We start from the raw sequence: 15,255 nt of genomic DNA on the forward strand, positions 1-15,255 counted from the left end.
GTCAGATGAAAGCACTCAAAAGCGGAGCACTGTCATTATTATCTGTCAGTGCTGTGGGGAGCAGGACTCGGCTGATGCAGCTGAGCTGTGGTGGTAACACTGTCTTTGGAATGGGAGGAGGGGAAGGGAGCAGAGGGAGCTCATTCTGGGGGTTGCCCAGCTAGCACTGGAGGGTGGGGCAGGTGGATTGGAGCCCCAAGGTCAGGGGAATAGAGCGAGCTCCTGCTAAAGACGAATTACAGCGGGGATCTTAATATCTGTCAGTACCCTATATGTAGTCTCCACAATCTGAAATGTGTTGCATGGTACTTACATCAGAGGGAATCAGTAGGGAAAGAAAGAAGTCTTGAAAAGCCTAGTGGAGCAAAAAGGACTGCATAGTGCAGTACTACCTGTGGTTTCTTCTCCTCCTTCTGCAATTCCTATTGAAACTCATAATATCTTTGGTAAAAACTTTCTTTGCTGGTCCATCTTAGCCCCTCTATGAGTTTGTATTGCCTCCTGAGTTTTGTATGTTTATATTTTCTGACTTCTGGTTTCTACTGTGTGAGACTAAAGAAGGTATGGGGAGTAAAGGCCACTAATCTTCCTGACCAGCTAAATCCATCCATTAATGATCAGGGACCTGATCCCACTGCCCTTGAAGTAAATAAGAGTTTTATCTGTGACTGAAATGAAAGCAGAAAACATCCATTGATTCTTTGTACTCAGAATATTGCCTTTCCTTCCCCCTCATCAATTCTGCTTCAGAATCATCACAAATATACTAAGAAGGCAAAACACTCTGTCCATGATATTGATACTGTCTGCTCTCAATATAGATTTTTCATTGGTGCCTGTGTTTCAAACAGTTTGAACTTGCTACCTAGTCAGTAAGTTCAGTGACAGTTTTGATTTGTTTTCCATTGTGGGGACATTTAAATTTCATTCGCTTGCATAAGCCCAATTGGATTTTTCACGAATGCAATAAAGCTTAAATCTGAGTGACTCAGTCTACTTTTAGATTGCTTTTAGTTAGCTAGGACATAGCCTCACAAATTCAGAGATGCTTATTATTTTGATTGGAAAACCATTTGAGATTTGTTATTTGTCACAAGAGTGATCAGCAGCACTAGGTATGTGATAGATTTTTTCAGCGTGGATCTGAGATAAGGTGATCCTACTTCACTTTGGACTCAAACTAGGATTTAAGATCAGAATATAAACATTATGGCTGCATCCAGGTGAGTGTGGATATTTGCTTTCCCGGGAACAAGTAGCAGTGATGCACCTTGCGCTGCTGCTATTGTCCCCAGAAACTAACATGCCATGCAGCAAGTTACCCTGGGTGGGGTAGGGGAGGCTCGGGCCAGCCCTGGGCTGGCCCCAGCAGCCTTACTTGGGGTCCTGAGGGACTCCTGGGCCTGCAGCAGTGGCAATTCTGTCATGTAGAGCCTGGCCAGCAGCAACAGCATGGCTCCAGGTGGCCTAGCTCCACTTTTGAGTGGCATATGCTTCCTGTGTGTGAACTGCTCTGCTTCCCCCCGCAGGTTTTGTTGATCCCTGAATATGCAGGGGTCAAAAAAAAGGAAAAAAAAATATGCAGGGGTCAAAAAAAACCCATGGAAAAAAAATGCAGAGCAGTGTATGCACAGGCAGTGCTCCCTTGCAGTGTGGAGAACATCTAAACGTGCGATATGTGGCACTGCAGACATGTTTGCAGTGCAACATACTGCACAGCCCTGCTTGTCTGGATGCAGCCTACTAGTATTACTCCTATATAATAGCAGGTTTCATAGTAGTTTGGGGTCAGAAGGGACCTGAACAGATCATCTAGTCTGATCTCCCACCACTGGCAGGAGCACACGCTGGGATCACACGACCCCAGACAGGTGCTTGTCCAACCTCTTTTTGAATTTACCCAAGGTAGGAGTGAGGACCACTTCCCTAGGAAGTTGTTTCCATATCCTAGCCACCCTAACAGTGAAATAGTGCCTCCTAATCTCTAACCTGAACCTATTCCCCAGCAGCTTCCTTGTCACCCCAGGTAATGGGGCTTTTACCCCATTACTGAAAAAGAGAGTCAGGAAGCAACCAACTGACTCCAGAGCCCTGGAGAATCTGTTAGGAATCTGTTAGGAACAGAGAGGCCTTTAAGAAAAATGGCTGCTTGCCCCAGGTGTGGAAAATGCAATCAGGGCTGTGATTGATGGGCCTGATGGGGAAATAGTGGGTCAGGTGACCCAGGGGGTAATGGCTACAGGCTTCATAACTATAGCACCATTGCGGAAGCTCTGACCTGCCATGGCAAAGGAACTCCAGGCGACTGGATGAAGCTCAGTAACACTAGGCATTGAAGTGAAGTTATTTTTGTTAAGTTTATTCATTATCATTTTGGTATGAGGCAGACCTAGGCTGGAAGTAAATTTTAGTGTATGCAGCTAGCTTATACCTGTGGCTAAGCTTAAAACCAGAGGGCTGGAAACAACAGTTAAGGGAGGTTGGAGGCAGCAGGGAGCACCTGGAGCAAAGGTGCCACTGTTTCTAGAGGATGAAACTAAATTGGGAATCAGAACCTGAGGTTAAAAAACCTGTGTAAGCAGGTCCAGACCCTGAAAAGGCAGAAGGAAAGGCCAGAAGGCTGAGGAACCCAAAGCCTAAGAGGGTGAGACTACAGCTGAGGAGCCAAGGTCCCAGGCAGTGGATGTGGGGTGAGGGGTAGAGCCAGAGTAAGATGGCTAAGACCAGAAGGCCAAAGCCCTGATGTGTTTAAGTCCTGAGAGGTCAAGTGGTGTGTTGGGTGTCTCTCTCCAGATTTATACCTAGTGATACATGTGAGGCATAGGTGTGGTTATAAGGGAGGACAGAGGCCACAATTCCAGCCCTTAAGGCAATTTGGGCAATGGAAATGGAGCCATGAAGACAGAGAAATTGTGGGCTGTGCAGTAGGTACAAAGGCAGAGGCAGAGACAAGCCTCTAAATAAAGCTGGCAAAGATGAGCCTAAGGAGGAGCAGGGTAGGAAGCTTGAGCTCCCTGGCCTCTGAAGACCACCTCCCTACTTTACTTCAACATCAAAGCATGGCAGGTAAGACACCAGGATGAGACCCTGAAAGTAAGGCAGGCACTAAGGTTCAATACAGCCTTTGGTGCCTGTCGTACAACATAGCACAACTGACTACATGTTAAAATCCAATCATTAAAGAGAGAAACTGAGTGGCTTGAAGACAAAGGTAGTAAAGCTCAGACAGCGAAAATAGTGTAGGTTGAGGTATGATGTCCAATTTAACATTTCAAAAGGAGATCAGGATCTGATTTAACAGACTAACTTTGATTTGCAGTAGATTTTTATGTTAATCGTTATTTTATCACATCTTGAAATATGCATAATGAATGTAAAATAACTACATAATAAAACTCTTTTTGTAAGTCACATAGTTCTTCAAACATCTTGAAGATTTTCTTATCTAAGGTTTCAGATCTGTTCATTAGAATCACGATGGGTATATTCTCTTTCAATATGTAGATTTGCATCTTATAAAACCACAATTTGTAGCTTGAAATGGTCCTCAGATCTTAAAGAATTTGATTATGTAGAATAATTTTAGAATCTTTACATTTTTAAATGGTAATCTCTTCTAAATAGAATCTATCTTTTTATCTTTGTTTGTATAGTGCCCAACAATAATGGAGCTCTTATTCTATTTAGTACCTTTTATGCTACTATATGCCTTAAGTTATGTTTCTGTATCAGAAATTATTTTAAATCAGTTTGGAAGCATTTCCTATTTATGCTAGTCTTGCATAAACACAGTTTTCTTTACTTAAGGAATTGAATTTAAAGTCAAATTTGAATACCTTAGTGTATATAGCACCCTGCCATCGTTCCAGATCCTGAGCATCCTATTGGGAGTTGTTATCCAATGAGCATCAGCCTTCTTGGAGTTTCGGAAAAATGTATCTGGTATCCATATCTTTCCCACCATGTTGCTATTCAACCGAAGCACTTTTATAGTACTGTTGAATTTCAGACGTCTGTCATACCAGGTTTGGGCAAAAAATATATCGATTGTATACTCCTGTTGTATCAACCAGAAATATTGATGAAACATTGTCAAAAGTAGCATTCCATAGATCATATCCGAGCTTCACTTGAAAAAAACTTTGTCTTAAATTTGCTCCAAGCACTTTTTTTCAGATAAAGCTAAGAAGACCTGACATGAGCACCAATAAAATAATGGATGTGATCAATTTGGGGATTGATTTTTTTTTTTTCCCCTCATTAGTAATGCACTTCAAATTGACCCGAATCCGAATTGAATTGAAGACTTTATCTTTTTAAAGTCATGGTGCTTAACTTCATACCAAATAAATTTCAGATGGGAGGCAGTAGGGAGGCAGGGGGGTGATGTTTGATCAGTCTGGGGAACAGTTGATCCCAGTGCCCTCACAGAAGTAGGCAAGCAGTTCTCTAGTCTCCTCTTCCTGCCTTTCCCTGAACCCATCTTCTTTATGAAGATCATACCTTGGCAATGAGCATGAGTGTTCTTCTTGTCTGCTTGCTGAATACAACACCCACAGGACATACAACTGCTTCTATCCCACACTGCCTAGACTGGAATGTACTTATAATTTGAGCTATATTCTCCAGATACTTTAAGGTTTTCTCTGAGTATTGGGAAAGAAATCTCCTCTTAAGGAAATATTAATAAGATAGATGATAGGTTCATCAGATCACAAAAAAGTAGGGTTGGAAGGCTTCCTACAAGGTCCAGCCCCCTGCTCAAGGCATCATCATCCCTGAGTAAACCATTTAAGTCGGGTTGTTTGCCTTCCTTGAAACATCCTAGGAATCATCCCTAAATATTGGTTATTTGACTTGAAATGATTTAAATGGATCCAGGTAAATTTCTAATAATTTAGATAGAAAGTCAATCCAGGTTTCCCAAATTGCAAGTTGATGACATTTAAGCTTTCCAAATTCATCTCTGTGTCTGAGTTTCATTCTCTTGCAGAACTTGGTCATTCTTTATATACATGTAGTATAGTTTCATAGGAAAATAAGACTGGAAAGGACATCACAAAGACATCTAGTCCAGCTCTCTGTTCAGTCATCCATGACTAAACTCTCCCAGCCAAGTGTCTGTGTAACCTGCTTTTGAAAGTTTCCAAGCATGGAGATTCTATTTCTCTAGGTAACTTGTTTCAATGCTTGACCATGATCATAGTCAAAACATTACTCCTAATTTCCAACCTAAGTTTCCTCTGCTGAAGATGGAGGCCATTGCTCCTAGTCCTGTCCCCTACAGCCTCAGATAAAAACCTATCTTTGGGTGCAGACAGAAGTGCAGCTTCCAGGTGTAACTCAGAACAATTTTTGTAAAGAATTCTGAGTTACAGCATTACCTCGGACCAAACAGAAGTTCACTGTTGGTTCTGGCGGGGAGGGGAATCTAGCTGCCAGCTGGGAGCCTGCAGCCAGGTTCCCACAGTAATGGCCAGGCTCTCTGCCAGTGCTGGATGTTTTCAGAATTGGAGGGGGAAAAGGAAGCAGAGGGAGCTCATGCTTGGGGCTCCCCAGATGTTGCTGAGGGATAGGGTGGGTGAATTGGAGCCCTCCCCTCCCCCCACCTTGGGGGGACTGCAATATACCTGTCCTGCCCTCTGTGGGATGTGAGGGGGCTGAAAAAACCCTGATTGAACTCCCTCTGCTCCCTTTTTCCCCCTCCCATTCTGAAAACAGCAACAGGCTGGGAGCTTGGCAGACACAAGTCACAAAAGAGAAAATATTTTGAATCATCTTTATCTGATACCTCATGTAATAAGGGTCAGATTTTCACCCAATTGGCCATTTTTGAAGCTGTTTGCAGCTATGCACTTGTGTTTGGTAGTAGCTCTAAACTGTTTTCTGTGGCCAGGCAAAAATTGTCACTTCTGTCTGCCTGCACCCTTACCCTCTCTTTAATCACTTTTCAGGTATTTGAAGCCAATCCTGCCTCAATTTACTCTTCTCCAGACTAAATGTCACTAATTCGTCTTGCCTCCCAGATCCCTAAACTGTTTTTGTTGCTCTGTGCTGGACTTTTTCCAAACTGTCCACATTCTTCTGGAAGTATGGGACACAAAACTGAATACGGCACTCCAGGCAAGGCCTCACCAGTGCTGAGCAGAGGGGAAGTGATTTGCAAGTGATGCTCTTGTTAATACAACCAAGTATTTTATTAGCCTTTTTTTTTTTTTTTCAGCAAGAGCACACTGTTAGCATATATTCAAACTATGCTTCACTGTAACCCCCAGTACTGCAATTCAATTCTCTGCAGTACTGCAGCCCACTAAGTCATTCCTTAGTCTGTATTTGTGCCTCCATCCCAACTGTAGGACTTTGCACTTGTCCTTTTTGAATCTCACATGATTGATAGCAGATGATTTCTCCAGCATAGTCAGGTCATTCTGGACCATTAATGAGATCATCAACTAAACATTTAGACATTGATGACTACTTTTTGAGTATGATGATCTAACCAGTTATGTATACATCATCCAGTACTTTCATCTTGCCTGTATTTCCTTACCTTGTTAATAAGAACGTTGTGAGGAACAGCACCAAAAACTTGCTAAAGTCAAGGTATATCGCTGTTCTCCCTCCAGCCACAGAGACTCTCAGTGTATCATATAAGGAAATCAGTTTAGTCAGGCATGACTTTTCCTGGTAAATCTATGCTGGCTGCTCCTAGTCACCTTTTTCTCCTCTTGGCATTTTTGCAGCAGATTCCTTGAAGACCTGTTCCATGATTTTTCTGGGTATAGAGGTCAAGCTTACTAGTCTGTAGCTCCCTAGATCCTCCTTATTCCCTTTCTTAAGGATGAGCATTGTATTTTCCATTTTCCATTCATGAGGGACCTCACCTGACCTCCATGAGTTCTCAAAAAGGATAACCAGTGACTCAAAAACTACCCCCAGATAATTATTTCAGTATCTTAGGGTGTACCCTGTCCAGCCCTGATGACTAGAAAGCATCTAGCTTCTCCAAGTAGTCCCTAGCCTGTTCTGGAATTACTCTAGGCTGTTTATCTTCTTCCCTATCTTAGCTGACAACTGCATTTATCAACTGGCTGCTGCCCCTACTTGTGAAAAATGAAGCAAAAATGGCATTAAATACTTTGGCCTTCTCAGAATCATCCATAACTAGATTGTCTTCCACATTATCCTGTACTCCTCTTCCCCTCAGACTTGCCTTCCAGGAAATCCTACCCACCAGTTCCCTGAGTTTGTCAAAGTCTGCTTTTCTGAAGAACAGTGTCCTTGTTCTGCTGCTTTCCTTTGTTCCTCCCATTAGGATATTGAATGCTATCATTTCATGCTTATTGTCATTCAAGTTACCTTCCACCTTCACATCCTCAACCAATTCTTCCCTGTTTGTGCCCAGTAAGTCAAGAACAGCTTCTCCCCTTAGTTGGCCTCTCTACCATCTGTATCAAAAACTTATCCCCGGTACACTCCAAGAATTTGCTTGCCTGCTTGTGCACTGCTGTTTTCCTTCCAGCAGATACCCCAACAATTAAAGTCCCACATAAGAACCAAGTCCAGGACTTGAAATCTTCCATTACTTATTTGAAGAAAGCCTTGTCCACCTATCATCCACCCACAGTGACACCCAACAGTGCTCTTCCCTCTGACCTTTACCCAGAGGCTATCCACAGGCCTATCTTCTACTTTTGCACACGCAGACATATGTAAATTGCCTTTATAATACTACTTCAATTCTGACACAAATTGTACAATATCTATTTTACACAGGCTCTTGTTTGTGAGATATGAAGATTATCAAAATGCTGATACCCGCCCCCTGAATGTTTAGCATGTTCTAATCTTAGTCTTTCAAGCCTTCCATGATGGACATAATGTTGTAAAACCTGTGCTGTAAAGTTATCAACATTATTCTTAATGTAAAGCTAAGATCCATTTCCACCTTCCCACACAGCCATGACCTACCCACCCCTCAATAGCAATGATATAAAAAATTATTAAAATAAGTGTATACTGCAATGCCAAAATATTAAAATTGATACAGTTTTGCACATATAAAGGTTTATTACATGCATCAAATGAAACATGCTGAACAAATAATGTAACAAAATTTACCTACCATATTGATAGCATTCACCGGACCAATGCTGTTTACATACATGTCAGTGTGAATTACTGTTGGCTTCACTAGAAGGAAAGTAAAAGAATCAGTAATACAAATAAAAGTCAACATCCAACATGCATAAGGCAATTGTGTCTAGAGTATCTCATAGGTATTTGTGAGTGGGTGTATCTATACATGCTATTAACGTGGAGCAATAAACTCCAGCACATATCACACCAGAGTTTATTGCTCCCAGGCACCACAATTACACATGCATCTGGGATGGCAGCATGTTGAGCAGGGTCAGAAGAGCCCTGGCTGCTAGAGAGCCTGGGCGGGTCAGCCTGCCAGCCCGGAGCTGCTCTGACCTAGCTCAACATGCTGTGGAGGGGCTGGCTGGGGCACAAGAGTGTTTCAGTGTGGGGCTAACTGGCAGGCAGCCCCACACACTGAAGCACTGTCATAGCCCAGCCAGCCCAGTCAGTGCCTACATGAGCACTGTTGTGTACTAAAGAACACCACCATAGGCTAGTACTTGTATTTACAAGTACAAATCTAGGGTAGAGTTAACTAGTTTCCTGCAACCTAACAGATGTGTAGACACTGAGACTTTATTGAGGAGCTAATTATGCAGCTCTACACTAAACATCTTGTGTAGATGCGCCCTGTCTGTGGTATATATGATAGTCCACACACTAACTGGGGTGTAGACACATGTAATTAATAACTCTCAAAGCCAGTGGCCTCACTATAGTATAAGTCAGGTCAGCATGAGATTGTGCATGCATATTTGTATGGAGCGTCTGAAGGAATGGTTGCAAAAAAATAATTTATCTGTGAGCACTATTTGAGAGAATACATTTTTCAAATTCTTTTTATGACATATTACATTGCTTATTCATATTATAAGACCAAAGGCACGTAACTGGCATAGCCTGAAGTTAGGGCTGAAGATAAACAGTAGGGGTGTGCAAAACAGGCCATATTCAATTCAGATTTGAATTTGGCTTGAATCGAGAACAGTAATTTGATTCATTGATTCGGATCACTGTCCCCGATTCGATTCAGCCAAATCTAAATCTGAAGATTTGATGCTGATTTGGAGAATCAGTGATTCGGCCATAGATACAGCTTTAAATGTTTTTTCTATATACTTTGAGGTACTGGGCACAGCTCGTGAATGCTGCAATGGTGGGGCAGATGGAGCGTCCCACAGGAGCGCGGGGGGGGGGGGGCCCTGCAAGCTCAACAGCAAACCTGGAAGTGGACCAGAAGTACTTCTGGTCCACTTCTGGGTCTACCAGGGAGCATGCTGTGGGGAGTCCCATGCTTCCCCAGCTCAGCAGGCAGCCACGGGTGCCCCCCCCCCCAGACCCAGAAGGCACCAGTTGCTGAGCTGGGGGGACACAGGTGGCCCCCCACATGCTCCCTGGTGGACCCGGAAGTGGACTGGAAGTGCTTCTGGTCCACTTCTGGGTCTGCTGCTGAGCACACTGGGGAGCCCCTTGTGCTTCTGTCGGATGCTTCATTTGCCCCAGCAGCTCAGCATTCGTGAGTCACCTGGTACCTTGAGGTATGTAGAAAAAAACATTTAAAGTTGTGTCTATGTCCAAATCGCTGAATCTTTCTGAATCTCTCTGAATTGATTCAGATGGTTCCAATTCTATTTGGAGAGATTAAAGGGTCTCCTGATTCAATTCAGATTCAGAGATTCAGCCACTGAATCGGGCTGAATCTCCACCGAATCGAATCAGGGACCGAAGCATCGCACAGCTCTAATAAACAACAACTTCTTGGGCACATCTACACAAGATGTTTACTGTGCACTTGGCTAATTAGCTGCACAGTTGGCATCACACATCTACATGTGCATCCCTATTAGGCTGGATTAGATTAATTAACTCTACAGCAAAATAGTACTTGTAAATACAAGTACTATCCTACTGCGGAGCAAAAAACTCTGCAGCAGCACATGTAAATGCTGCTCCAGCTGGCCTGGCAGCTAGCCCCACAATGAAGCACCTTCATGCCCCAGTCAGTCCCTCTGCAGTACATTGAGCCAGGGGGAGAAGCCCCAAGCTGGCAGGCTGACCTTGCTCGATGTGCTGCACTCCAGGTGCATACACAGATGCAGTGCCCAGAAGCAATAAACTCCAGAGCACTAAAATCCAGAGTTTATTCATGCACCTTAATTGCATATGTAGATGTGCCCCTTGACACCAAAATTGCAACAGTATTTGAAGCTTGTAAAACAGGCATGAAAAACAATTATATTCCCTCATACTGACCACATTACTCCTAGGTACCCCTGCCTAAAACTGAACCAATCTTTCCAGATGTCTTTTTATGAATTATTCATTCTTTTTAATTCCTTAACTTTTGGATTGGAACAAGAAGCCAAATAGCATTTCTGTTCATGTGTACCATAGGAAAATCCTCTCCTAACTTTATGATCCATATGCATATACTATCACTGAGTGTTAATTACATAGGCCCTCATAATAATTTTCATTGAAATTGAAAATTGTCCTAGTTGATTTTAAACCTCTCTACTGACTTGTTTGAACTAGCCAACTACATAGACCTCTCTCCTCTCTGCTTCCCTTTGCTCTTGTTCATGGATTCTCTTTACTCCTTTCTGTAATGTCATTATATTCTCTCCCACAGCTTTAGGATATGGAAAATAAGTTATACACTGCTCTGCTTCTTCAGGTACTCCTCTGCTTTTCAAAGCTTATCTGAAACTAATATGAGTAAGAGCCCAGCTAATGAAAATGATTTTAGAGCCACTGACTTCCACATCATGAGGATCTGGCCTATATATAAGTTCTCCTATATTTATACTTACTTTCCTCTCCCTCTGGTTCTAGTATTTATAACACTATAATTATATTATATATCCATATAAATAAATGCTAACATTTCCAAAACTAAATACTGAAAAGTTAAGTGCTAATTTCTTATGTGGGCATTTAAATATGAAAGTAAGTCAATGTTGTTGAGATCCTGCTGCTTTCACAAATAGAATTTGTAAATATTCCTCACTTCTACAAATGAGGACAGTTAAATGTATATGTCTTGCTGTGGATCTAATGACCTACCATATATGCCCATGTTTTAAAACTTTAGCCACAAGCACAGAGTTCTTGCTCAGATAGGACTCTGAACAAAATTAAGATTTACTGGCCGTATCTACTGGAGACTCTGACTGCGCAGTTGTTTATGCACAGTCATTTAGTATTTGCATAAGAAGTACTAAATGACCACACAGTAGTCGACATTACTGCACAGTAGCATCCCCGAACAGCTTCCTGGTGATACTGACTGAGCAGGAGCTCATAACTACTGCTCGGTAGCATTGCATCATGTTTTGTGCCACACAATGCTACTGCACAGTAATAAGAAGCTGCTGTGCAGTCAGAGTCTTGTGTAGACATGGCCACTGTGTTTTATTTTGTTTGCATCTTATCTGGGGGATTCAGCTTCCAAAACAATAGCAAATAAGAATTATCTTTTTGCCCCACTTCCCCCCAAATTCAGGCTAAAGTAGGTTAAAAAATTTACACACCTCCTATATCAGGCCGCAGCTTGTTGTCATATCCCTCAAGCAAACCATTTAAAATAAGAGTGACGTCACTCTCATGGACTTTGGGAGTCAAAACCCAAGTTTTATTAGTTGTATAATCTTCATAATCATCATCCCCCTTTTGGATAGAACTGTTAGGAAAAAATATTGGAGAAAAGATCCATATGAAAAGTCTGTATGTTGCAGTTACATTCATACATTGCCCCTTTAGGGAGATGCACTGAATTAATAATCTTCTTTTAACAGTACTGCAATATTGTACAAACCCATTTGGGTATTATATCTAGAATGTAACATATTAGTTGAGGTTACCACTGACTGTAGAGAACTTCCTTTTCAGTAAAGCAGAGATTGTTTCCTATCTGTTCTATGGTGAATTGATGGTTCTGCCCTTTTAACATGGCTATATCTTCTGCTTCTGACTGAAGTAGGATTTATTATAAAACAAATCTAGTTGTCACTTAGCTTATGCAATATTCTACCAAACTATCTTGTTGTCCATGCACAATGCTGTTATGTCACTTCCCTTTGAGAAGATAACTTGATGGATTCTATTACTGACGGGACTAATAATTAAAATAGTTCAAATAAACAGTCATGGAGCTTCTGTAGATTTAAACAAACCTGTGGTGGTTCTGCAATTGGAAACCTCATCACATATTTTTACTTATAATTTTCATTTTCACTTTTGCTAACCCAGGCCTATGCCTGTGCCTAACCAGAAATAAAAATAATCTGCTATTTTTTCTCTGTCTCCAAAGCTGTACTCACATGACATGAAACCTAGCCAACTAAATACTGAAGAAAAGAAAATACAGCTACCGAGGCCTGAAAAAATAATAGCTGCTGGAGGGGGTCCTGCAACACAAAACTTCAGTAAGTTCTTCCCTTCCCCTGTCTTCCCCAGATATTCACTTTTTTGTGGTGCCCTACATGGAACACTCTTTTGTAAATAAGGAGAAATGGAGATCATAGAGCCAGTTACCGTGACCTAGACCACATCTCTCCCGTTCCCAGTTCAATCTGAAAAGATACCTAATGCCTCCCAAGAACTGAAGAGATACCTAATGCCTCCTGTGCTTGAAACCATTGAGAGTTGAAAGCATTTGGGCTATCTCAGTAAGCAATGCAGCCTGGGCTTTTGAGTACAAGACAGGACCAAGAGGTCATATAATCAATGCAATACATCCCAGAGTGAGTGTTCCTGGGAACAGTGGTCTAGAGTCAACACTCTGCTTATTTTGCATGCTAGTTAACACTGGGAAGTTTGAAGTAGAGAGAGCACATGACACATCTTTAAACACTTATCTTCCACTATTAAATGCATTCCTCCACCAATGCTTGCACTCCTCCCTCCCCCTGCCCGCTCCCCACCCCCACCCCCATTACTACTTAGACCTTAGACAACCTGAGCCTCCAGTCAATGCTATACAGGTACTACCCAACCTTCCTCTTCTTCTCAGACACAGAGTTACAGATAATGAACCTTTAATGTTTTATTGGTGATCAAAGGATCAGTTTTAATTGGCATTGTGCTGCATAACACTCTGCTGTATACAGACAAACAGTACATAGATAATTAAGCTGGTAAGGGATACTGATTTATTCAACTGCATGGAGTTTCAAAGATCTAATTGCATTTCAAAGGAACAACTGTTTAGTAAGGTACCTTACCTTCCTGTGTCAAGTAAGAACCCATACAGTTTTATTCCAAATGTAGGGCACTGGATTCCATGTTCTAACTCTTTGTGAAATATATGGAAACTCTAATTGATTGACTATCATGTTCCCTAGTGTGTAATCCATTACAAATTCTTCTTCTGAGGTCCAATGATCTCTTTTCCTAAATTAAATGGAAACTGAACATAAAATATATCCTTTCACTTGTGAAATGTATTTCTGAACATGAAAGAAGTGAACAAGTGTAAAATCTTGTGTTCTTGATTAGATTGATCCTTCATGACAAACAGAATGAAATCCTTAATGGTCTAAAAGGATAAAGCTTGGTTCAGAGAAGACGTTACAGGTTGGATTTGCAGGTTTCATGCTGGCTGGTTTGCAATGCCCTGGTAGTGCAAGATGACTTAAATCCAGTAAAGTGGCATTTACAGATAGTCATCACCAGAGCAGAGCACAGCAGTAGGAGAGAGAAATGATGAACCTGACTCATAATTTTAACAATGACTCTTCACTAATTATGTTCTAATAGTCATTGTTTTAAGACTAAACATAAATCAGGATATTATACCACGTAGATGTTTCTATTTCAATTTGTTGATTTTTCTTGCTTTGTTTAAGATCTTTCATATATATCTTCAAAATGTAGATTTTTGGATGTATTAAGTAGATATATGACAATGCAGAACATAATCTTATAAATCTGGCCTGTAATATAATAGTACATTTTAAAAGTATTCTCTAGACCACCAGTGCTAAAGTTTATTATTGGAAATGCAATGTACATTTTAGAAGCAATAGTCAACTTAAAATCATGCTCCTGATACATGGGTCTGGCCATGGTTTAGTCCATGCTGGTTGGGTCTGACCTTGGTTTAATCAATACTGGACACAAAACAAGAAAAAAAAAATTGGATCCAAGTCTGAAAACAGCTATATAAAAAAGACGTTTTTATAATCACAGCTGTTCATTGTTGTATCACTTGCAATTTGAAAAACTGCAGAGCCAGCAGTTATGAGAGGTTTAGGTCCTTTCTGCTTAGATACCTACCATAGAAATGTTGGTCCAGAAAATACTGTTTTATAAGAATTAACTCACATAATAGTATTGCAGGTGATACTGTGTAAGACAGAAGGTGGCATTTCAAATATCAGACTAAGTAATAATGGCTACTCAGAAAAAAAAACAACCAGTCTTTGTACTTGTAAACTGAACCAATGTAATGTGGAAATAATATTTTTAAAACACCTAAATAAAACTCCAAATCAGTTCATGGAACCCCATAAAACTATTTTTCAAGCAGAACCTGCCTTTAGGTTGAGTATATGCTCAGGCCACAAACTTTCTGCAAACATGGAATATTCATTCCAGAAAGCTCAAGTTTATACCAAAGAAGAATTCTGATGTCTCTAAACTGAGTTTTCTTTAATATGATACTTTCCTATTTAAATAAGACAGAAGTTCATCTAGCTCCAGAGATAATTTTATAAATAAAATGGACAATGTTCTAAACACATGGGGAACTTTTACAAATTCTGGATTTAAAAAAAAATATTTTCAACATTTAATAACTAACACAGCTTTCTACAATCTCCTTTTCTCCTTGTCACTTATATAGTCAAAATATGATAATTTCATATTTTTAAGTTCAAATGTATGCTTAATGCTGCTGATCTTTATGTTAAGATATGAAGTATATTCATGCTGTTTTAAAAGGTCAGGGATTAAAAATAAGAAATTATTATCAATGTTTGAATAAAGCAAATATATCTAATCCTATGAAGAAATGAAACAGGGAGGAGACACAACTGGTAACAAAAAGTAAAGAAGCCATAAGGTTTCCCAAAATATCAGAAATAATTTTCTATCTAATTAGGTTAA

General features: G+C 40.8%; 1 protein-coding gene across 2 annotated transcripts in view; it reads right to left on the reverse strand.

Annotated features, from left to right (window-relative positions):
* Nucleotides 1–15,255, reverse strand: part of GABRG2 (gamma-aminobutyric acid type A receptor subunit gamma2) — a 121,170-nt gene that overhangs the window by 65,366 nt on the left and 40,549 nt on the right. For both annotated transcript variants that reach the window (XM_006274647.4, XM_019478345.2), the window contains exons 2-4: nucleotides 11,679–11,827; nucleotides 8,126–8,193; nucleotides 3,837–4,057 (exon numbers count right to left, since the gene is read on the reverse strand). In XM_006274647.4, the coding sequence (XP_006274709.2) occupies nucleotides 3,837–4,057; nucleotides 8,126–8,193; nucleotides 11,679–11,827 (438 nt within the window). The remainder of the gene's footprint in view (nucleotides 1–3,836; nucleotides 4,058–8,125; nucleotides 8,194–11,678; nucleotides 11,828–15,255) is intronic.

Source organism: Alligator mississippiensis, chromosome 9, assembly GCF_030867095.1.
Source record: "Alligator mississippiensis isolate rAllMis1 chromosome 9, rAllMis1, whole genome shotgun sequence".
NCBI lineage: Eukaryota > Metazoa > Chordata > Crocodylia > Alligatoridae > Alligator > Alligator mississippiensis.